This window comes from Dermochelys coriacea, chromosome 21 (assembly GCF_009764565.3).
Source record: "Dermochelys coriacea isolate rDerCor1 chromosome 21, rDerCor1.pri.v4, whole genome shotgun sequence".
NCBI lineage: Eukaryota > Metazoa > Chordata > Testudines > Dermochelyidae > Dermochelys > Dermochelys coriacea.
In genome coordinates, this window is record NC_050088.1 from 3,555,838 (window position 1) to 3,575,305 (window position 19,468).

At 43.2% G+C, this 19,468-nt stretch overlaps 2 protein-coding genes across 3 annotated transcripts in view; one reads left to right on the forward strand and one right to left on the reverse strand.

Moving 5' to 3' along the window:
* The window catches only part of LAMB3 (laminin subunit beta 3), a 122,477-nt gene that overhangs the window by 29,836 nt on the left and 73,173 nt on the right, over window positions 1–19,468 (forward strand). The window lies entirely within an intron of this gene.
* On the reverse strand, window positions 1,156–18,065 carry HSD11B1 (hydroxysteroid 11-beta dehydrogenase 1). 2 transcript variants are annotated; one of them, XM_043500662.1, is made up of 6 exons: window positions 7,661–7,947; window positions 6,858–6,988; window positions 5,568–5,679; window positions 4,841–5,026; window positions 3,662–3,805; window positions 1,156–2,776 (listed from the first exon to the last, which is right to left on the reverse strand). In XM_043500662.1, the coding sequence occupies exons 2-6, from the start codon at window positions 6,984–6,986 to the stop codon at window positions 2,628–2,630; spliced, it is 720 nt and encodes a 239-aa protein (XP_043356597.1). In that variant the 5' UTR covers window positions 6,987–6,988; window positions 7,661–7,947; the 3' UTR covers window positions 1,156–2,627. The 2 variants fall into 2 exon arrangements, with proteins under 2 accessions (XP_043356597.1, XP_038235818.1); XM_038379890.2 differs by lacking the exons at window positions 1,156–2,776; window positions 3,662–3,805; window positions 4,841–5,026; ... (1 more) ...; window positions 6,858–6,988; window positions 7,661–7,947 and adding exons at window positions 9,925–12,393; window positions 13,674–13,817; window positions 14,656–14,841; ... (1 more) ...; window positions 16,778–16,908; window positions 17,589–18,065.

Here is a 19,468-nt window from a genome sequence, read left to right on the forward strand (position 1 = left end):
AAAATGGAAGAAAATGAAACTCTAAGGCAGCCATCTTCTTTATGATTGCTCCATCCTTATTTTCTAAGGACTCAGCCAGAAGTGATGCTTGATCCAAGTCTATGCCTAAACAATGCTAGAATAAAAAGTGAGAGCCTCCCTTAGCATTGCTTCTGGGGTTTACGCATCCCAAAATAAATCCTTATTTGGACTGAACGATAGACTCCCTTTCCCTTCACCATAAATCTCTTGCTTTCTCTGTATTTGCCCCCCTATTTCAACCCTCCTTGTTAAGTTTCTTATTTTGCGTTTCTGAAATTCCTGTGGGATTATTTGGCTCAGAGGGCTCCAATTATTATTGTCAGAGGGGAATTTATCTGCTGCCACCCATCCTTACAGTAGTTCTCAGCCTGGTAGACTTTGGGCCTGGAACTTCAATATGCTATTCCAGGTGTGTTCTCAGGGACTAGTGCCTCCCTGCTCACCTGATTCGTTGTGTATGTAGCCCAAAGTCACCCTGGCCACCTTTCTGCCATGTCACTGCAATAGTAGGCCACCTAGAATTTGCTGCCCAATATTATCCCAACATCCATTATTGCTTTCCGAGGCACCTCAATCCCATGGGATATCTTCCAGCTGACATCCCCTGCAGGGAATAAAGAGCCTACAGTGCCTGTTTTGCTTTGGTACCAGGATGTGAGAGGATCCGTGTATAGGGGTCCGCTGTCAGCAGGTGGTAATGCAGACTGATTGATACTGACTCACTGTGATGGGCCTGGGAGTAGGTAATTCCACTCAGAATAGGAGAGAGGCAGGTGTGGGCAGAAGTGGGGGAAACAGGACCTGGAACAGAGAGGTCCTGGAGGGAAACCCTAGGAACAGCCTAGCTTGGGTGAGAAAGTTTAGACTGAGCTTAAGTGTTGTTGCCGTTTCCACTGCCAATCAAAGAATACCTCAGAAGAGGGATGTTTTTGGACACTAAACCAATGCATGCCCGCACTCCATGCTAGAGCATGGTAAAATTTCACTCCATTCAGAGCATATTTTTGTGATTTGCCCTTTGCATTCTTAACCAAAGCAGAATGCTTTCAGCAAGGACCTGATCCAAGGTTCATTGAAATCAATGGAAAGGCTCCTATTGACTTCAGGGAACGTTGGTTTTGGCCCCAAGAGAATAAACACAAATCCATTTCAAATTTGTTTGTTTCGTTTAAACTCTCCTGATTTCCTCATGCCTCCTTGGGACCTGCTGGATTGTGTCTCTCAGCTTTATTTTTATTTATATTTTTATTTTTAGATCAAACTTTTGTGAGATTGTATAAAATTGCAAACAGCCAAAGCAATAGACCAACCAAGAGTAAACAAATAGAGAAAAAATGTAAAATACACATTTCACAAAGTCTCATTTATTCACAGCCTCTGTTACTCCAATATGCTTTATACATTATTAATTGAGATGATTTATGGGACTCCTGATTAGTTTCTATCCTACTGCACTTAATTTTTAACAAGCATAAATTCACTGTGCTTTGCCCAGCAGTCAGTGACAAGAATAGTTTTATAGCTCTTATGACACTTTCCTGATGTATATTTCAATTAGAACTTCAAAATGAGGTTGCAGTCTCTTTAGGCTATACGTTCCTGGTGCTACTATATGTTTTCCACCTTCCATTTCACAGAGTTTAGGACCTTTCACCTGCCCCTAAAATGTAGCTGTTTTCAACCACAGAGGCACCTGCACTTCAAAGCTGGATGATATGATCCCTAAACTTTAAAGGTTCTTCCCTGAGTACTGCTGAAGTTGGTGGGAACTTGAAGTCAGGCTTGATGGGAGTTCTGGGTGTTCATGGAATGCAGAATTGGCCTCTATACACATACATTCTGTAATTCACGTTAGCAAGATTGTAAGCTCTTTGGGACAGAAAGTCTTTTTATGATGTGTGCGTCCAATGCAAAATGGGCCCTGACCCCTGCTTGGGCTTCAAGGTGTTATTGCAATGCAGATGAATATTACTAACAATAACAATTAGTGGTTAGCATGAAGGGATGCTGGGGGACCTGATGCTGATTCAGTTAGAGCACAGTGAGAGGAGAATAAGATGCTCTTAAGTTTTGCAAGGATGTTTAAAAAGCAGATTTCTTATTAAGCAGCTTTGTGCAGTAGAGCAAATGGGAGGTATACTACAGAAACCAGCGTGGACTGTTTGCAGCATTGGGAGGTCTGAGCGTGGCTGTCCTGGTTCAAAGTGGATGACACCCACACCCCGTCCCAGCAGACATGAACCCAGCCATTGCTAATGCTGTTCTACAGCCAGTGAGAATTTGCTGCTTTGCGGAGGCCTCGTGTTGCCCCCTCTTCTCATCTCCAGAGAGAAAAATATAAAAACAAAGGATGGGATTTTCAAAAGCACCTGAGTGACAAATCTCATTGAAAGTCAATCGGCTTTTTTGCTACTAAGTCCCTTAGATGCTTTTGAAAATAGCACCCAAAATATTTAGCCTGAAAATGTCCCCTTTTACCTGAGGTTCATGCCATTCGGTTCGTTTTCTAGTTAGGCCCTGATGCATGTGACAAGCTAACTTCTTTTGACATTTTCCACATTTAACCTATTTCTTGTGAGTGAGTCTAAAAATTCTGGAGCCCAGTCTCATATTAAGAGGGGGATTCTCACGGCGGCGTATGGATAGTACAGTTCCCGTTTCCGCAGTGTTCCACTCTTGATAATCTCCAGTGCACACTCCTCCTTTGGTGCACCTGGCTTCTGCATCACGTGGGAAACCGTTTTCTCAGCAGTTTCTGGGGAGAAGAAAAAATACAAGAAAGAGAATTGTGTCATCACACACCAGTGTAGAGCAATGAAATCTAAAGGTCAACATTTGAGGAGGTATTTGGCATTCTGAAAACTAATTACTAAATAGAGTGGGTTACAAAAAAAATCAAGTGTTCAGATTTCAACAAAACTTCAACTATTTTTTAAAAAAAGGAAATTGGTGAGATGTAGAACTTCTCTCCTGCTTTTTGAGTAATTATACAACTGGAAAATTGTTATTTATTAAATTTTGCTATTTTTATTACTAAGTTATTCAGGTCAAAAGGCTTGGATAACATTTTCAGAAATACTCAAGTCTCATTTTCAAAGGTGACTTAGGGGCCTAAGTGCCTTAGTCCCTTTTGAAAATAGGAGTTAAGCTACTTAGTCACTTAGATGTGTTTGAAAATTTTACACCTTATCTTTTACTTGTGTTTAGCACTTACTTGTGCTGTAAAAATAAAATAATAATTACCTTAGCAAGTCTGAGACACTCATATTTGAGCTGAATTTCTTGTGACTATAAAATCATCATTGATGCAATTTTGTGATGTAGTAAAGAGGTTTGCATGAAAGTTCATGCGATCAGCTGAATTAATTAAAAACAGTTCCTTCATTTTGTAGCTGAAGCAATGAATTTTTAGGAGATTTGGGTTCAGTATTGTAAAAACTCCTAAGGAGAAGAGTGAAACTATTTTTTAAAAGTCCAGTGTTTCATTAAAAATGTTCATACTATCAAAAAACCCCCCAAAAAACATAACCTGACATGTGGACACTATTCTACAGTCTGGATGTAAGTAATATTTTTATGCCTGGGTAGCATATGTGCAGCGCTTCTAATTAGCAAAGCCAAATAACTGTGCTGATCTTACCAGTAGCAATGTGGCCCAAGATGCAGAGCGTGATGGAAACATTGATATTCTCAATTATTAATTCCTGTCTCAAGGAGCTGAAAAATCCATCCAGGGCAAACTTAGTTGCAGAGTAGGGAGCAACAAATGGAATTCCAATTTTACCTAGAGAGAGATGCAACAACGTTTGAGGCTAAATACTTGCAGTGCACAGAAGCAAAACTGTGTCATTCTGACTTTGTCTTATCCTTCAGCAGCTGTCATATTTCGACTCAAAGAAACTATCTCAATAGTCTGAAGGATATAAGTAAATCCACTAACACTGGGGTTGGGGGTAAAGGTGGGGTTAAAACATCCCGAACAGTTTTCCTGTAATATGTGGCATGTATAAAATATATGATGAGATGGGGTGATATAAAGGTATTATCAGCGTGAGGTCTGAATGACCTCCATAACTCACTCACGAGAAATGTGACCCTTGCATAGAACACACATCCACATATATATCAGTGAATGTGTATATAACACACACTCTAGCAAACAAATAATATGTATTGTGATGGCAGATATTACCATGTGGTTCTGTTACGCAGTATTATAAGATCTTTTGCTTAGTGTGCAAGTGAGTGTTGACTGTTGGGAAGACACATGGTGGTGATGTTAGTCTTTGGTTGTGTCAGGTTGTGTGTAGAGGCAGCTTCAGAAAAGGGGGAGTTTGCTCCCTGCCTTGGACTCATACTTAGTCAATTCTTGAGCCAGAGTTGCTCTCTGGCAACCAGGCACTGGTGTTAGACTGAGATTTCTGGAAGCAGAGACTGCGCTGTTTGACCATCTCATTTTAGGACTAATGTACGTGCGTAAGTAAAACCAGTTGCACTTGGAGTACACCCAGACTGCGTCTCACGGATTTCTCCTCCACTGGGAAGCTGATCTGCAAGATGCTAGACATGAGCTGCCGCTCAGAAGAGTGGGGTCAGAAGGGCAGTATGTGAATCACACAGACTGGTTTTGCATTGAGTAAACAGAATTCCCACTGAACCCCCCAGTCCCAGTCAATTAGGTAGGTCTTCTCAGGTGACCCTCCTCTTTTTTGAAAAACAATTTCAGAAGAAGCCTCCTTTGAATCCAGGAGGAACTAAATCAAAGGAAAGAATCAAGCATTACTGAACAATAAGGGTCTCTAGCCTGGTTCACTCTCACCTGCTGTGGATGAAACCACAAGGATGCTGCCCCCACTCTCCTTCAGCATTGGCAGTGCAGAGACTGTCATGGCCACATAGCTCAGAAAGTTAATCTCCAGGAGTTTTCGTATATGCTCAACATCTCCATCGAAGTAATTAAAGTAGGTATAACCGATGTGATTAAGGATTAGCACGTCTAGGCCTCCTGAAAGCAAAGGGGGTGTTTTAGCTTCAGCTAGAAGAAAATGAAGAAACTGTTTCATGAACCTATGTCAGCAGCATTTGAACCCAAGACACTCTCCTTATCACATAGAGCTTTTACCATTTGCACTAAAGAAGAAAACTCCCTTAACTAATAGCTATAGTAGGTTGTTATTTTCCAGAGACTAAATACACCTCACATTGTATTGCATCAGTGGTTTGAGTATGTAAGTGTATCTCAGAAACCAAAACCCCTTTTTATCTATAAAATCCTGTGAAAAATGAAAAGTAAACAATGTAACCACATTATCTAGCATATGCTGCCAGCAATGTTGTTAACAATACTTATAATAGGTGTATATTTTGAAGTCACCATAGTAAGTGTCAGCAATACACAGAATCAGTTCACTGGTCCTTCATCTACACTTATAGCCTGGGTTTTATTGAGAAGTAAAAATAAGATTGGGGTTATTTGTCTCTAGTGCTAAAGGCACCTCCGTGAAAGGGGCTTGTGGTGATTTCCAGGTCGCAAGCAGTTAACATACCCCATAATCGTTTGGCCTCCTTCACCATGTCTTCTGCAAGTGCCATGTCTTCCATGCTGCCATTCATATAGTGAGCAGATGCTGCGCCCAGTTCTAGACACTGTGTGACAACCTGAGACAAATGCAACATTTAGACAGGGATTTCCCCACTGTTTGTCCTCTTAGAGTTTCAAGGGGACACTTGGGTGGCTCAGTGGGCAGAGTGATTATGTTCTCCTACTTGGGTGAGTCCAGTCTGTGTTCACTGAGTGAGATTCATAGCTGGTATAAATACATTGACAGCAATGGAATTAGACCATGCAGGCATTTGGTCCTGTGGCTCTGCCTGCAAAAAGTACAGCAAGCACTAAACATCTGATTCTGCAAACACTTACTTGGCTGTAAACTAATTTTTTTCATGGAATTTTGCAAATGATTATTTTTGCACAGCCCTTGTAATAACACACTGGAGACCCTGGCATAGCAGTCAGGTGTTAGTAACTATGTCTGTCAACTTTTCCTGTTAATATTTATGTAGAAAATAATGTGTACTCTCCAATTCTGCTTATCTTTTAAAAATGTTAGTAACTAAAAATTCAGGCTTTGATAATAACTGCAAGGTTTTAGCACTCCAGCTTGGTAAAACCAGCTCTGTGCACTAGTTTTTACCAAGATGCTGTGTATAAACCATTGATCCTGCAATGCAATCCACTAATTGGTCTCCGTGCAGGGGCCAGGAGCAGGGCAAATGGGTCCCTTTCCAGAATCGGGCTAAAACAAGCACGGAGCTTTTACATTCAACGGTGTTCGACTGGGCTAAGCCGTAAGAACAAGTAACAAGACGTGAGAAATCACCACTTTCTCAAAATCTCATAGCTCAAAAATGGCCTGTGCAAATAGACCTCCAAGTTTTCAGTAATGGTTTCTTCTGGGCAGAAGCAATACATGAGAAACTCTCTGTGGAAAAGAATGGTTTCTGTAAAAATTACTGAATGGAGGGGGTAGGGATATAAGAATTGCCAGGATGGGTTCCATCTTCTCCCGTGATCTGTCTCTTACGTTGGCCAGCCTCAGGTACATCAGGTGAAGGTGCAAGAAATGCTGCAGTGGTCAGTGAAAAACAGGCAGCGGGTGGGAGTTGAAAATAGGCTTTTGTTGGAAAACATCCTCTAACCTTCATTATGAGACATTATTGCATCTCCATAAACTGTGTCTGAGGATGCATACCTCTTTAATCAAGTATCCACATATATATAATATACCCATCACCATAGTATCTAGTACCACAGGAGTGTTTGGGTAGCCAGTTACTTTCTGAAGCTTGGCTTCTGTCCGTGCTGTGATCAGAACATGGGCTCCCATCCGGGCCAGGTGATAAGCCATTTGCTCTCCAATTCCAGTGCTTGCTCCAGTGACGATCACTCGCTTCCCTTTCAGCATCTCTGCAGAGTATCACATGGTGACTGTTACATGTCCCACTAACATCACCCAGAAAACCACTTGTGCCAAAAAGACTAGTGAAACCAACTATTTCTGTCCCAAACCGTACAAGTCCAACCTCAGATCAACCCAGCCTATTCCTGTTAGTCCCAAGAGAAGAACACATCAATGGAGCAGTGGAAACTCCCCCAAAAATACAGTTTTGATGCACTATCACTTCCATTTAAAACCTACTAAACCTTAATATCTACAATTAGAGCAAACTAAAACTAAACTCCAACAACTAAACAAACTAACAACTCTAACAAACTAAAATCTGAGATCCCAAAGCTTTAGAAGTTTGGATCCAAAATTCACAACTGACATTTGTTTCTCTAATGGAACAAGCCCAGCCCCTAGAACCAATTTCCTCAGCTAGTGTACATCAGCATCACTCCATTGATGACAGTAGAATTATGGTGATTTACACCAGTTGAGAATCTGGCCCTGGATTCTTTTACCAGGATGATGGTTTTTATCCAGAGCTGAGTTTTGTGGCTGAAGCCCATCTTTAATTTGAAAATGAAACATTTTAGATTTCATAGTGCTAAACATTGTGTCCAGTTATTTTTATTAACAATAATATCAACCACAGGATTCAAAGTGTATAACTTTGTTGATTTCAAATCACTTACCTTGGAAATTCCTGCAAGCCCCAAATAATCCCCTCTATTCATCTGGGAAGCTAGAATATATCTGCACTTTTGTGCGATTATGTCATTTGTCATTTTCTACCAGAAAAAGGAATACCATTTCAGGTGACATTCCTGGACACACTTCATTTCAAAAGGCTACAGTCTGGAATTTGAAAGGCTCATGAAACTGCAGCATTGTCTCTGTGCAGATCCATTATTATAACTCTCAAGTGTGCCCTTTTGCTATCATGGTTTTAAAGGATATTTGCTTTAATCACTTACCTGTTTAAAATCTTCCTTTGAATAAAAACAGAAGGCCAAGACCAATCCCACAAATGGAACAAGAATCTTTAGCAACAGCCCCATCCTGCTGCAGAAAAACAAGCATAAAAGAGAGAAACACTGAAGGTCTGAGCTCCACAAAAGCAGAGATGTATAAATATTCCGAAACGTAGGGAGCAAGTTATGGGAGCTTTGAAAACAAGTTTGACTGCAAATGTATGTCATAGCCTTTGTTTACTTTTTGTCCAGGTTAATAATCATTAACCTTTAAACAACATCATCATTTTGGACTTCATATTCCCTATTGCACCCTGTTCCTGCTATGGTCTGCCTTTGTGTTTTCTGAGCACACTGAAGGAAGGTGTCCTTTTGCTAGAAGGAACCAGCCTTTGCGAAAGGAAGGATGAGTCTGTGAACCTTGGTTCATGGGTTCAAGTACCGGCTCTAATAGATACTTTCTTGAGCAGGTCACCTAACCTCTGTGTGCCTCAGTTTCCTTGTCTATACAATGGGGATGATACTCCCCTACTTCCCGTGGGTGTTGCGAGGATAAATTCATGTATGAGTGGGAAGTGCTCAAATGCTATAGGAATGAGGGGCATATAAAAATCTAGATAGAACTTTTTAGTGTTTGCAGCACAAACTTTACAGGATTCTGCTATTTATTATCACCACTTATTATTTGTATAATACCCACCATATGCTAGATGCTCTAAATTCCTATAAGGACATGGTCTATCCATTGAGGAGCCTATGTAGACAGAGAACACACACATGCAGGGAAGGAATGCACTAAAAAAAAGAGTGAATGAACAGTCGTGTGAGATGTCTTGTAGTTCCAGTTTATTATTCCCCTTATTAGATCTTATAATTGCTAAAAGGGGTGCATGTGTAAACCCTTCCCTGGGGAAATAGGGATTGCAGGCTTCTCTCAAGAAGGCTTTCTTAAGGAGATGTTTAAAGGTGGAGAGGAGTGAGTTCTTGTGGACTAGATTAGGGCAGGAGTTCTAAGGCTAGGGGAAAGAAGTAAGTGTATCAGGATTGAAGGATCAGCTCCTAAATGTCTATAGAAAACTAATGGGAAGTTATTGCTGCTCATTTGCTTTCGGGAGGAATTTACATTTCAGGGAGGCAAAGTGCAATGTTTTCAGTGCATTTCTGTGCATACAAATGCTGTCCACAAACAGCGCAATTTCAGAATTCCGCTATCTGGGGAGATGCAATAAAACAAGTCTGGGCAAGGTCTCAGCTCTGCTCAGATTCAGTGTAAAACTCAAACATGCTGTTTTTTCTGAATTGTTTTCCAAACACAATTCCATTTAAAATCCTTTCTTTTACAAACTGAAATAGAAAAAACAATCTACATCCTAAAACAGGGGCTTCCACAGAGTCAGGCAAACCCTGCAAAGCTGCCTCCGAGAAAAGCAGCCATATATCAACTTTGGACCTTGATTGTGAGTGCCTGCATGATAGAAAATATGCTGATTTGTAAAATCAGTCTGCGTCCATCCAGTCTTTAACCTGCTGTATCAGACTTGCTCTCTATCAGTGAAAATGACAAGGGTTGAGATGGATTGCCTCTTGCTTTGTTTACCCTGTCCCTGCTTTGGAAGGCATCAGCATGTTTATACACTGAAAAGAGGTGGGCTTTTTACAGGAAAGAATGAGTTTCCCTTGGAAGAACAACAGTCGTGTATCTTCAGCTCGTGTTTCATTGGGCTTTTTTGTTTGTCCTGTGAAAGTGGAGATCAGGAGACTGCTGGTAATAGCTCATCTTAAGTGATCACTCTCCTTACAGTGTGTATGATAAAACCCATTGTTTCGTGTTCTCTGTGTGTGTATATAAATCTCCCCACTGTATTTTCCACTGAATGCATCCGATGAAGTGAGCTATAGCTCACGAAAGCTTATGCTCAAATAAATTTGTTAGTCTCTAAGGTGTCACAAGGTGTCCTGTTCATCTGGTGCGGCTTACCTATGTAGGTAAGGCATGAACTGGAGTCAATGGCACTGCACCCAGGTAGTATGGGCTAAAAAGATGTAATGGAGAAAGGAGGGGGGGGGGAATATACACAACTCTAAGGTTAGTGAATTTTATTTTAATAATGAATTTACATCACTACATTTCCTCTGGTACATGCTCCACAGCTCTGTGTATTTGTTGGGCCGGGGTTGGAGTTGTGGGAGATTTCTGTCTTTCATACTTTGTTCAGCCGTGAGCATGTGTTATGAAAAAATCCCATGGTGCAGAGTCCAGCCATCTCTCCTTAAACTTCAGCTCAGATCGGGGGACAGGAGAGTTTCACATTGACACTTTTATTAGAGTTTTTTGGAAAAAGGGGAGCAATTTCATGAACATTGTTCAATTTTTTTGTACATGTGGAAAAAATGTAATTTAAATTTGGAAAATTTCCATCAACAATAATTATTTGCCCAAAAAGGAAAACAGAAAGCCAGCGCTGCTGTCTGCTAGCAGTCACCTTGCTCCCCCAGTCACCACAAATGTCAGCTGTTATGTAACCATAATCCAGCTCCTAAGAAGTCAGAACTGAGGTAAGAGACATTCTGGATACTTCTTTTGCTATATATTCTGTATTATGTAGTTATATTATTCCAGATACTATAGCTAAAGCAATGGGGTTTGCTGGAATGCTGGCTATCTTTTGTTAGGTCTTGGCCTGCTGGTTTTTAGAGGTGCCAAGCTCCCATTGAGCTGCGGGCACTCAGTCCCTCTGAAAATCAGGCCACTTGGCTTTGGGTGGGGGGCAGTCTTCTCTCTTGAGTAAACATTGATACATTTCTGGAGTAGAGATTGTCTGATTTTTCCTGGGACAGGATACTGTAGTTTCCCATGTTTACAACCAGGACTCCTTGATCTAGAGAAATTTTGAAGGAATTGCACTCTTAATTTAAAATACAAAGTGCTGTGTATTAGCTTAAAAAGCTCAAAACAAAGATTTTTAAAACAAACATAGCCAGATTTCTGCTGTGGAAATGACCTTTCCACAGTCTGCTTGATCACAAGGGCAGTTATAATATTGTTAAGGCATTGAAGTGAGCTATAGCTCACGAAAGCTTATGCTCAAATAAATTTGTTAGTCTCTAAGGTGCCACAAGTCCTCCTTTTCTTTTTGCGAATACAGACTAACACGGCTGCTACTCTGAAACCTTTCTTCTGTGAATTTCAAATCTGGCTGCTGCAAGGATTTCATCTACCAGAAGAGGGAGGTATGGGATAAAATACAATCCTTCCGCTTCTGCAAAGATCTCTTCATACGCAGCTGACAAATACATAGACTAACAATCAATGGTGCAACAAGAGCCTAGTTCCTTTAAATAAAAATGTCTCATAAAGACCATATTGAGACAGGGCGGGTGAGGTAAAGGCAATGGCCATTGCATTTCACTGATGAGGTCAGTTAGTCCTTAAATCTGTTCAAATGCAGAGAAGTGTGAGCTAAGGAAGACTTACAGGAAATGCAATCCCAGGGCACGGAATTCAAAAATCTTTTCCAAAACATGGGTTTTCAAGGCCAACATGACTTCACCATGCTCCCAGCTGCAGAAGTAGGAGTGCCTGCATTTGTATTCTGTAATGACAGGAGTGACATGCTTAGGGGTGCAGGCTCTGGGTGGCTCTTACCTCAGGTAGCTCCCAGAAGCAGTGGCATATCCCTCCTCCGGCTCCTATGCTGAGGCATGGCCAGGTGGCTCTGCACGCTGCCCTGTCCACAGGCACCACCCCCGCAGCTCTCATTGCCCGCTGTTCCTGGCCAATGGGAGCTGCAGAGCTGGTGCTTGGGGTGGGGGCAGTGTGCAGAACCCCCTGGATGCCCCTACTCATAGGAGCCAGGGTGTGGGGGAAACATCCTGCTGGCTCCTGGAGCCGTGCAGAGCCATGGCAGGGAGGGAGCCTGTCTTAGTCTCGCTGCGGCACCTACTGGACTTTTAACAACACCGTCAGTAGTGCTGACAGGAGCTACCAGGGTCCCTTTTCGACCAGGCATTCCAGTAAAAAACCAGACACTTGGCAACTCTAGGCATGCTGCATTGGTTTTCAGGACTGTAGAATACCACATGATCCCAGGGTCACACGATGAGGGATCCCAGCATTGCATTCCCTAAATGAGAAGGAGCCTGGGCTAGGGAGCTCCACAGCACACCAGGCCTTGATTTAAGGTAATCCCAGAGACAGATATGAGCAGAAAGGCAGTGGAGAACTCAGACTGATTAATTTTTCTTTAGGTTCTCCACATTGTAGCTTCTTCTGATCAGATAATCCAGGAGTTCTGGAGCCCAGTCCCGGATCAAGAGGGGGATTTTGGTAGCTGCATATTTGTAGTAAATTTCCCGTTGGCGTAGGGCTCCCGCCTTGATGATTTCCAGTGCACACTCCTCCTTCGGCGCAGGGGACACCAGCACCACATCGGAAGCTGCTTTCATGGCACTTTCTAGCATAATAGAACAAAAGGAGCTTTAGTCAGATTTACAATCCTCTCCGCTAGTGAGCCCTGCACGTCCAGGGCCAGCTGAACCCGGCTTGGATTTGCTTGTTTTAATTGTTGTTTTTAAGCCATTTAACATTAATAGAGCCTTGCGTGGCTTAGTGAGCCTAGGAGAAAACCAGCATAACCCCTCTCTTGTTGTTACATGTGCTCTGTATCGTGGTAGCACTAGAAGCCCCAGTCAACAGTAGACAAGAGCCCCGATTGTGCTAGGCCCTGTACAGATGCAGAGGTCAATGCAAACCCTGCCCCCAAAAACTTATGATTTAAGCAGATGAGCAACACAATGGTTGGGGAGAGGCAGTCAGCTCAGTTTCAGTGATTTTGATAGACATACTAGAGCCTGTAAAAACAAGACAAAACAAATTCAAAGTTGGAGATTTCAACAGAGAGAGAGAATTTTGCAAAATGTTGTAAATTCCCCCCGCCTCCCCCATTTTCCAAGCAATTCTCATGCATATACTTTTATTTTTTATATATTCACGTTGTACTTACATCAGTACATAAATATACAGCAACAGCTTCAGCTGGTATAAATTGCTGTCATTCTATTAACTTCAGTGGACCTATGTCAATTTATACCAGCTGAGGATCTGGCCTGCAGACCTACCCTAACTGCACTTCAGGCTGGCCTAGCCATTATTCATTGGCTGATTGCTTTGGGATGGTGAGTCAGAAATGGGTCTGAGGGTATGTCTACACTACGGAGATTATACCATCATATTATGTCACCGGAGCTGTGCCAGCATAGCTCCCTAGTGTAGACGTAGCTTAGAGCAACAGAATGAATTGTGCAATTGGTGTAGCTCCCTTTACAACATTTGCTATGTCTATGGAAGCACTCTTTGGTTGACATAGCTGCAGCTACACTGTTGGTTTTGTCAGCATAATTATGCCAGGCAGGGTGTTTTTTTTTTCCACTGATTGACATAGTTATGCTGGTATAAAATTTCAGTGTAGCCCAGGCTGAGACTAGGTTTTGGAGGAGGGTGGGGGTAGTGTCCTTCCAGATCAGCCCAGAGAGGACATTTCAAGTATTTGGGGTGGCATGAAAGAAGACAAGAACATTGGTGGGGAGTTGACAAGTAGCATTGGTCGAGCAGAGGCAGGAGAGGAGAAGGAATAGAGGAGAGAGGTGTGAAGCAACTTGAAAGTTAGGATAAAACGCTTGAATTTGGAGGGTGACTAGTTCCTAATCAGCAAGGTCCACATGGCACTGATCTTACCTGTATCAATGAAGCCGAGTATACAGAGCGTGATGGAAACATCAACCTTCTGAATGATTAATTCCTGCCGCAGGGAGCTGAAAAACCCATCCAGGGCAAACTTTGTTGCAGAGTAGGGAGCAGTAAATGGAAACCCAACTTTACCTAGACACAGAGCAGCAGTGTTGACACAGTTAAGTTCTGTTACAGTGCTGCGTAAAGATTTATTTGATTCTGCACCAGATGTAACATTCTTTCCAAGTGCGTTGAGTGTCGGTGAAGTGTCACGCCAACTGCCCCAGAGACGCAGGCTTGGGGTTCAGAGGACAGTAAGGGAGCTAGGCACTCAAATCCTATTGCTTTTAACTCTCTTAAGGTCCTTTGAATAGCCCAGCCAAATGTCCTGTTCACGCACAGAGCAAGGGGGAGCAGCGTAAGCTTCCCACCTTCAATGCTCTCAACTGATGTGCTCAGACCTGACCTAGAGAGATCACCTACAGTGTTGAGTTCAGTCTCAGTGGCCCTTTGGGTCCTTGGCTCCACAGCTGAGCTCACCAGCGAGGGGTTGACTAAGATGGCAGATGTACCATAGGAACACCTGTCACTAAGATGCTTCATGTAAACAAGCGAACTATCAGCTAGCGGGGTTAGCTAGCTATTGAACTTGATCCACAGAAACAAAATGACCCTGTCTAATCAGTCAAATAGCCAATACAAGGATAGAGCCACATATTTCCAGTCTGTGCTGGTCAGACTGTGATGCCAATATTTGAAGAGCTTGAGCTGTACTCCTCTGATGAGCCCCTTTGCTTGTCATAAAGAAGCATGCCAAGGTGATCAGCTTCTAGTGACACAGCACTAGGGGGAGTCAAACCCAAGCAAAGTGTGATTTAGTTTTGAAGGTGCTGAGTACTTGCCTCTCCCATTGACATCCCTTGGATTTTCGGGTGCTCATCACTTCTGACAATCAGCCCCCAGGTTTCTGTCCCCATTCACGGCTCACCTGCCATGGATGAAACCACCACGATGCTGCCCACGCTGTCTTTCAGCTTGGGCAGGGCAGAGACAGTCATGGCCACGTAGCTGAGAAAGTTAATCTTCAGCAGCTTCTGCACGTGTCCCACGTCGCCGTCGAAATAGTTAAAGTACGAGTTGCCAACGTGGTTGAGAATCAGCATGTCTAGGCCTCCTGAAAGCAAAGGGGAGAGCCAGGGATGCTTTAGTTTAGTGGGGAAGAGGATGAAGGAAGTTCAGAGCACACCGCTTGTCTACACTACATATCTTTTCCTATAGTCACTATGAATCTCTGCAGGAGTCTATTCTTTGGAATGAAATACATCTATTATTCTTATTATTTTTAATAATAAAGGAGGCTCTTGGGTCACTGCACAGGCCTTTCATCTCTGCAGAGCTGGGTCAAAATCCAGATTCTGCTTGCCAGTTAAGTGTGACTGGCGTGCACTCACCAAGTCCCAGTCTTCAGATTATATTACAAATCCACTGTGTCGTGATTTGTACTTTCCTCTCATTCAGGGTATGTGTGTGGTGGTGGGGAGGGGGAGACAAGCAGATCTTTCTTGACCTGCATGTGGGCCCACGTGCAGCATCAGGATGTGTGGCAAGAGAGAGCAGACAGGTGTGGCTTTCACAGCTTTGTGCAGTGACCTATAATGGGCATAGCAAGATTGCTACAGCACAAAAAGAACGGAAGGCCTAGGAATGTAATACCCACTGCTCTGGGATGGAGATCCAGGAGCAGAGTGTTACAGAGGTGTAGGACTGCAATCAAGAGTGCACTAGAGATCAAGCCTGAGTGGTAGAGCTGTGTGTGGGTTCAGGTTTTGAACAGCATGCGGGGCCAGCAGGGTAGGATTGCAGTCCACAGAACAGAACAAAGACTGACACAACAGATGATGCTTCTAATCAGGGAAGAGTTGCATTGGCAGAGCTGGGGAGGTGCGTGCACAAAGACTGTCTATGCTATGGTTGGCTCTCTTCAATACTATTTGTATCTCAGATTCACAAGTGGCCAGTTAATACATTTAACAATAATTGTAACTATAACTCAGTATAGTTACTACATGTATGGATTGGTCACTTGTGAATGTGAGATACAAATAGGAATATAATCCTTCATTCTTCTCATCACACACACACACACACACACACACACACACACACACACACACACACACACACACAAATGTAATGACAAGAATGAAGTACATTTCCATATCCCTTCTGTTTTACCTGCCTTTTAATGTGGCAGACGGTAATGTGGCTAAGGAATGATGCCACATCTCTCTGAGTTTTATCACTCATTAAAGGTCGGATGGCAATTTCCAGACAGTGAGCTGCTAACGTACCCAGCACTACTTCAGCCTCCTTCACCACATGCTCGGCAAAGGCCTTGTCCTCCATACTGCCGCTCACATACTGCGCGGAGGCTGCCCCCAGCTCCAGACACCGGGTGATGATCTGGAACACATGAATGGAATGGTGTAGAAACACATTCCCCATTGATGAACCTTGGAGCGCCTCAGTGTGTTACATCCATGGTCTGATAGACGTGGCTCTGTGGGTAGAATGAGTGCATTCTGCCTGCCAAGTGTTACTGTCTTGAACACATTGGCTCTGGCTTTAAACAGTGGGCACTAAAGGATGCCAGAATGGGATTGGAGCCTCCTGGGATTGCAAAATCCGTGTACCATGGAAACCTGAAGCAACCTGGCTATTTCTCAGTAGAGTCTGCTCTGCAGTGGAAGTCTGTGCCTGCAGGATGAGTGGGGGTATGTGTATCTTACTGCAATGCAGTGAGAGGGCAAGCTGTGTGTTCGTGCACATGTGACTGTGCGTATGAGATTGTGTGTACATGAGTGGGCATGAGCATGGATACCAGCACATGTATAAAAAGAAGAGTGCATGCGTGTGCATGACCAGGAGCATAAATATGTACATGTTTGTGCCTTACAAGCATGCGTGTAGGTTTGTGCATGTGTGAGAATCAGCATGCAAGTGTACCAATGCGCATATCATGTAATTGCAATGGTGAGTGTCCATGCGTGTCTGTATGTCTATATGAGTGACATAAGACTGACTTTCATATGTGTGTGCTTAGTACTTACTTTCTGAAGCTTGGCTTCTGTCCGTGCTGTGACCAGAACATGGGCTCCCATCCGCGCCAGGTGATAAGCCATTTGCTCTCCAATTCCAGTGCTTGCTCCAGTGACTATCACTCGCTTCCCTTTCAACATCTCTGGAAAGCAAGGCACAGGGATGTTAATTTACCAGGATACCAGAGAAAGATTCCCCTTCTCTTACTTCCCCCTGCCTCCGTGCCCTCCAGGGTTCAAGAAACCAAAGTAGACAACAAGTCTAGCCTGCCCAAACCAGCATGCCCAACCTGCACCAGGCAAACTCTCTGCCTTGTCCCAAGAAAACTGTAGTAAGAAGAATAGTTAAAATTCCTAATGTGAATAAAGCAATATTAACAGGGACATAGCCAGATTTTTTTTAAACTATCATGTTGCAAAAAAGGATATGAATTTTTTTTGTGATAATTAAAATTTCCAGCCATTTTCAAAAAAGATATTTGCAATGTTTTTAAATAAATACATATTTTTAAAAAATATTTGTAAAATAGCCTTTTTCTAGCTCTTTTTTTACAAACATAAATCATGTGAAATTGAATGTTAAAAGCCCCCCCGTAAATCCGAATAATAAAACTCCTATTTCACCTGTTTCCTAAGAAAATATTTCTCTGTGTTACTTGCTTGATGTAGTTTGAAAGCTCTGCAAAGCAGAGTGTTCTGTTATCTGCAGTGTAACAAATGCCCAGACATGTTTTATTTCAGGCTCTGTACACATCCTGTGTAAAACATTCAAACGTGGCTTTTTCTGTTTAATTTTAAAATACATTTGCTTTTAATAACTTACCAGGTTTAAAATCCTCCCTTGCTGAATAAAAACAGAGGGCCAAGACCAATCCTACAAAGGGAATGAAAATCTTTCTCAACAGACCCATCCCACTGCAGAAATCAGGAAATAATAAAGCATGAAAGAAGAAGGAAAAAAACAACTCCTCCGCAGATCTGCTCCAGGCAGAAGCACCAATGTCTACCCTTTAAAAACCTGTTAGTGAAATGACTGCAGCTCCCCAAAGGTTCTACCTTTGGAAAATCACAGTGGTGGGATTGATGGGTCCATCAAAACCTTTAATTTGCTCCTCTTCAGAGTTGATGAATCTCAGCCTAAGTGACAGCTTCGCTTTGGGGTCTGGCCAGCTTATTTAATATTTTCTGTCCCTATGTTAAAATACAGAATTTTGCACAACACCCTGAAAGAGGTGTGCCTTTGCTGGAAAGCATCAAATTTCACTGTAGGGAGCATTGGAGACTGCCTACTGAAGGTGGGAGAACGTTGCGTTGTATTATCATTTGTCTGCTAAGCACTGACTCTGCACTCAGGCACTATGGCAGACATATAAGAGGACACAGACCCTGCACGAAGGAGCTTGCAATTGTATTGTAGTTCAGGCAAAAGGAAAGCAATTCAGGCCCATGAAAGCTGCCAGTTGGGAGCATTGGTTCAATGTTGCAGTGCTCTGGACTGGATATGGTTTAATTAACACACTTTAGTTGTGTCCACACTGCAGATGGGGAGTGAGCCTCCCAGCCTGTGTAGGCAGACTCATTCTAGCAGGGCTCGAGCTAGTGTGCTAAAAATAGCTGTGTAGATGCTACAGCGCTGGCAGAGACTCAGGCTAGCCACCCACGCTCTGACCCAAGGGGGTGGGTGGGCTTGAGAGGCTGAGCTGTCTTTTGAGCTGCAACATCCACACTGTCGTTGTTGGCATGCTAGCTCAAGCCCTGCTAGAACGAGTCAGCCTACACAGGCTGGGAGGCTCACCTGTTTAGACATACTCTTTAGGACCTTGATTCAGCAAAGGGTCACCCTTGTGGGTGCTGAGCTGGAGGCCCCAGTTTGTTCAGAAGATACTTTCTCAATTTAGCTTGTTTTATCCTAGTGGTCTAATTGACTGCCACTAATTGGCTCTCTCACCAGAGGAGCCAGGGTTTTAGAGAGTCTGGACTGAACTCCCTGCTAGGTGTGGTTCCTCCAGTTCAGGATGGAGGCAGTGGGGCAGCGCTGGGAAACTTGCCCTGATGCTGTGCCCCGTTGAGTGGGTAAATGCAGGTTTTTGCTCTCCAGGGAAGTCTCTCCAGCATCTTTCACTAGCACTCAATTCATTTTCAGATTAAAGAGGAAAAATTGAGGAGAACTCCAGAGCGACAGCCAACGGCTCAGGGGGTTAGGCCTCAGTAAAGTCGATTACGGAGGTCTTATAATAGGTGTCGGCTTAAGCTACTGTCAGCCCTGCTCTAGCTCTGGAATCCTCCTAGACAGTACAGTACATCTTGTTACATGCGGTTCTGGGCTCGGTGCCATGGCACATAAAGATTGTGGCATCACTCTGATTGGGCTTCTGGTGCTGACGAGATTACGTCTCTGGACCCTGTCCATTCAAGCGGTGGGGAAAGTTCCGTTTACAAGGATAAAAGCCTCGTCTGCAAGGCAAGATGCTTTGAGTTACAGGTGCACAATTCAATGGGTTCCTGTGGTCCCTCCGGCTGGGTCTCAAATTGTACACACCCCACATCTATTTAGAGAAACCTCGGGTTAACTCATTGGCCGTGTGGAAGAGGATACGTCCTGAAGTACCACACCCTCCCCAAACATACCCAATCAGTGGATGCAATTCAGCACTCAGGAGCAACCCTACAATAACAAACCAGCGTCTGTGTGTGCAGCCCAGC

Excerpts from the sequence above, each read along its gene's own strand:
- HSD11B1 (XM_038379890.2), bottom strand. The coding sequence starts at position 17,676 with ATGGGTCTGTTGAGAAAGATTTTCATTCCCTTTGTAGGATTGGTCTTG. Across the intron at positions 16,131-16,777 it reads CAGAAGCCAAGCTTCAGAAA|ATCATCACCCGGTGTCTGGA; the intron begins GTAAGTACTAAG and ends CATGTGTTCCAG. Across the intron at positions 12,394-13,673 it reads ACTCGGCTTCATTGATACAG|AAAGTGCCATGAAAGCAGCT; the intron begins GTAAGATCAGTG and ends CTATTATGCTAG.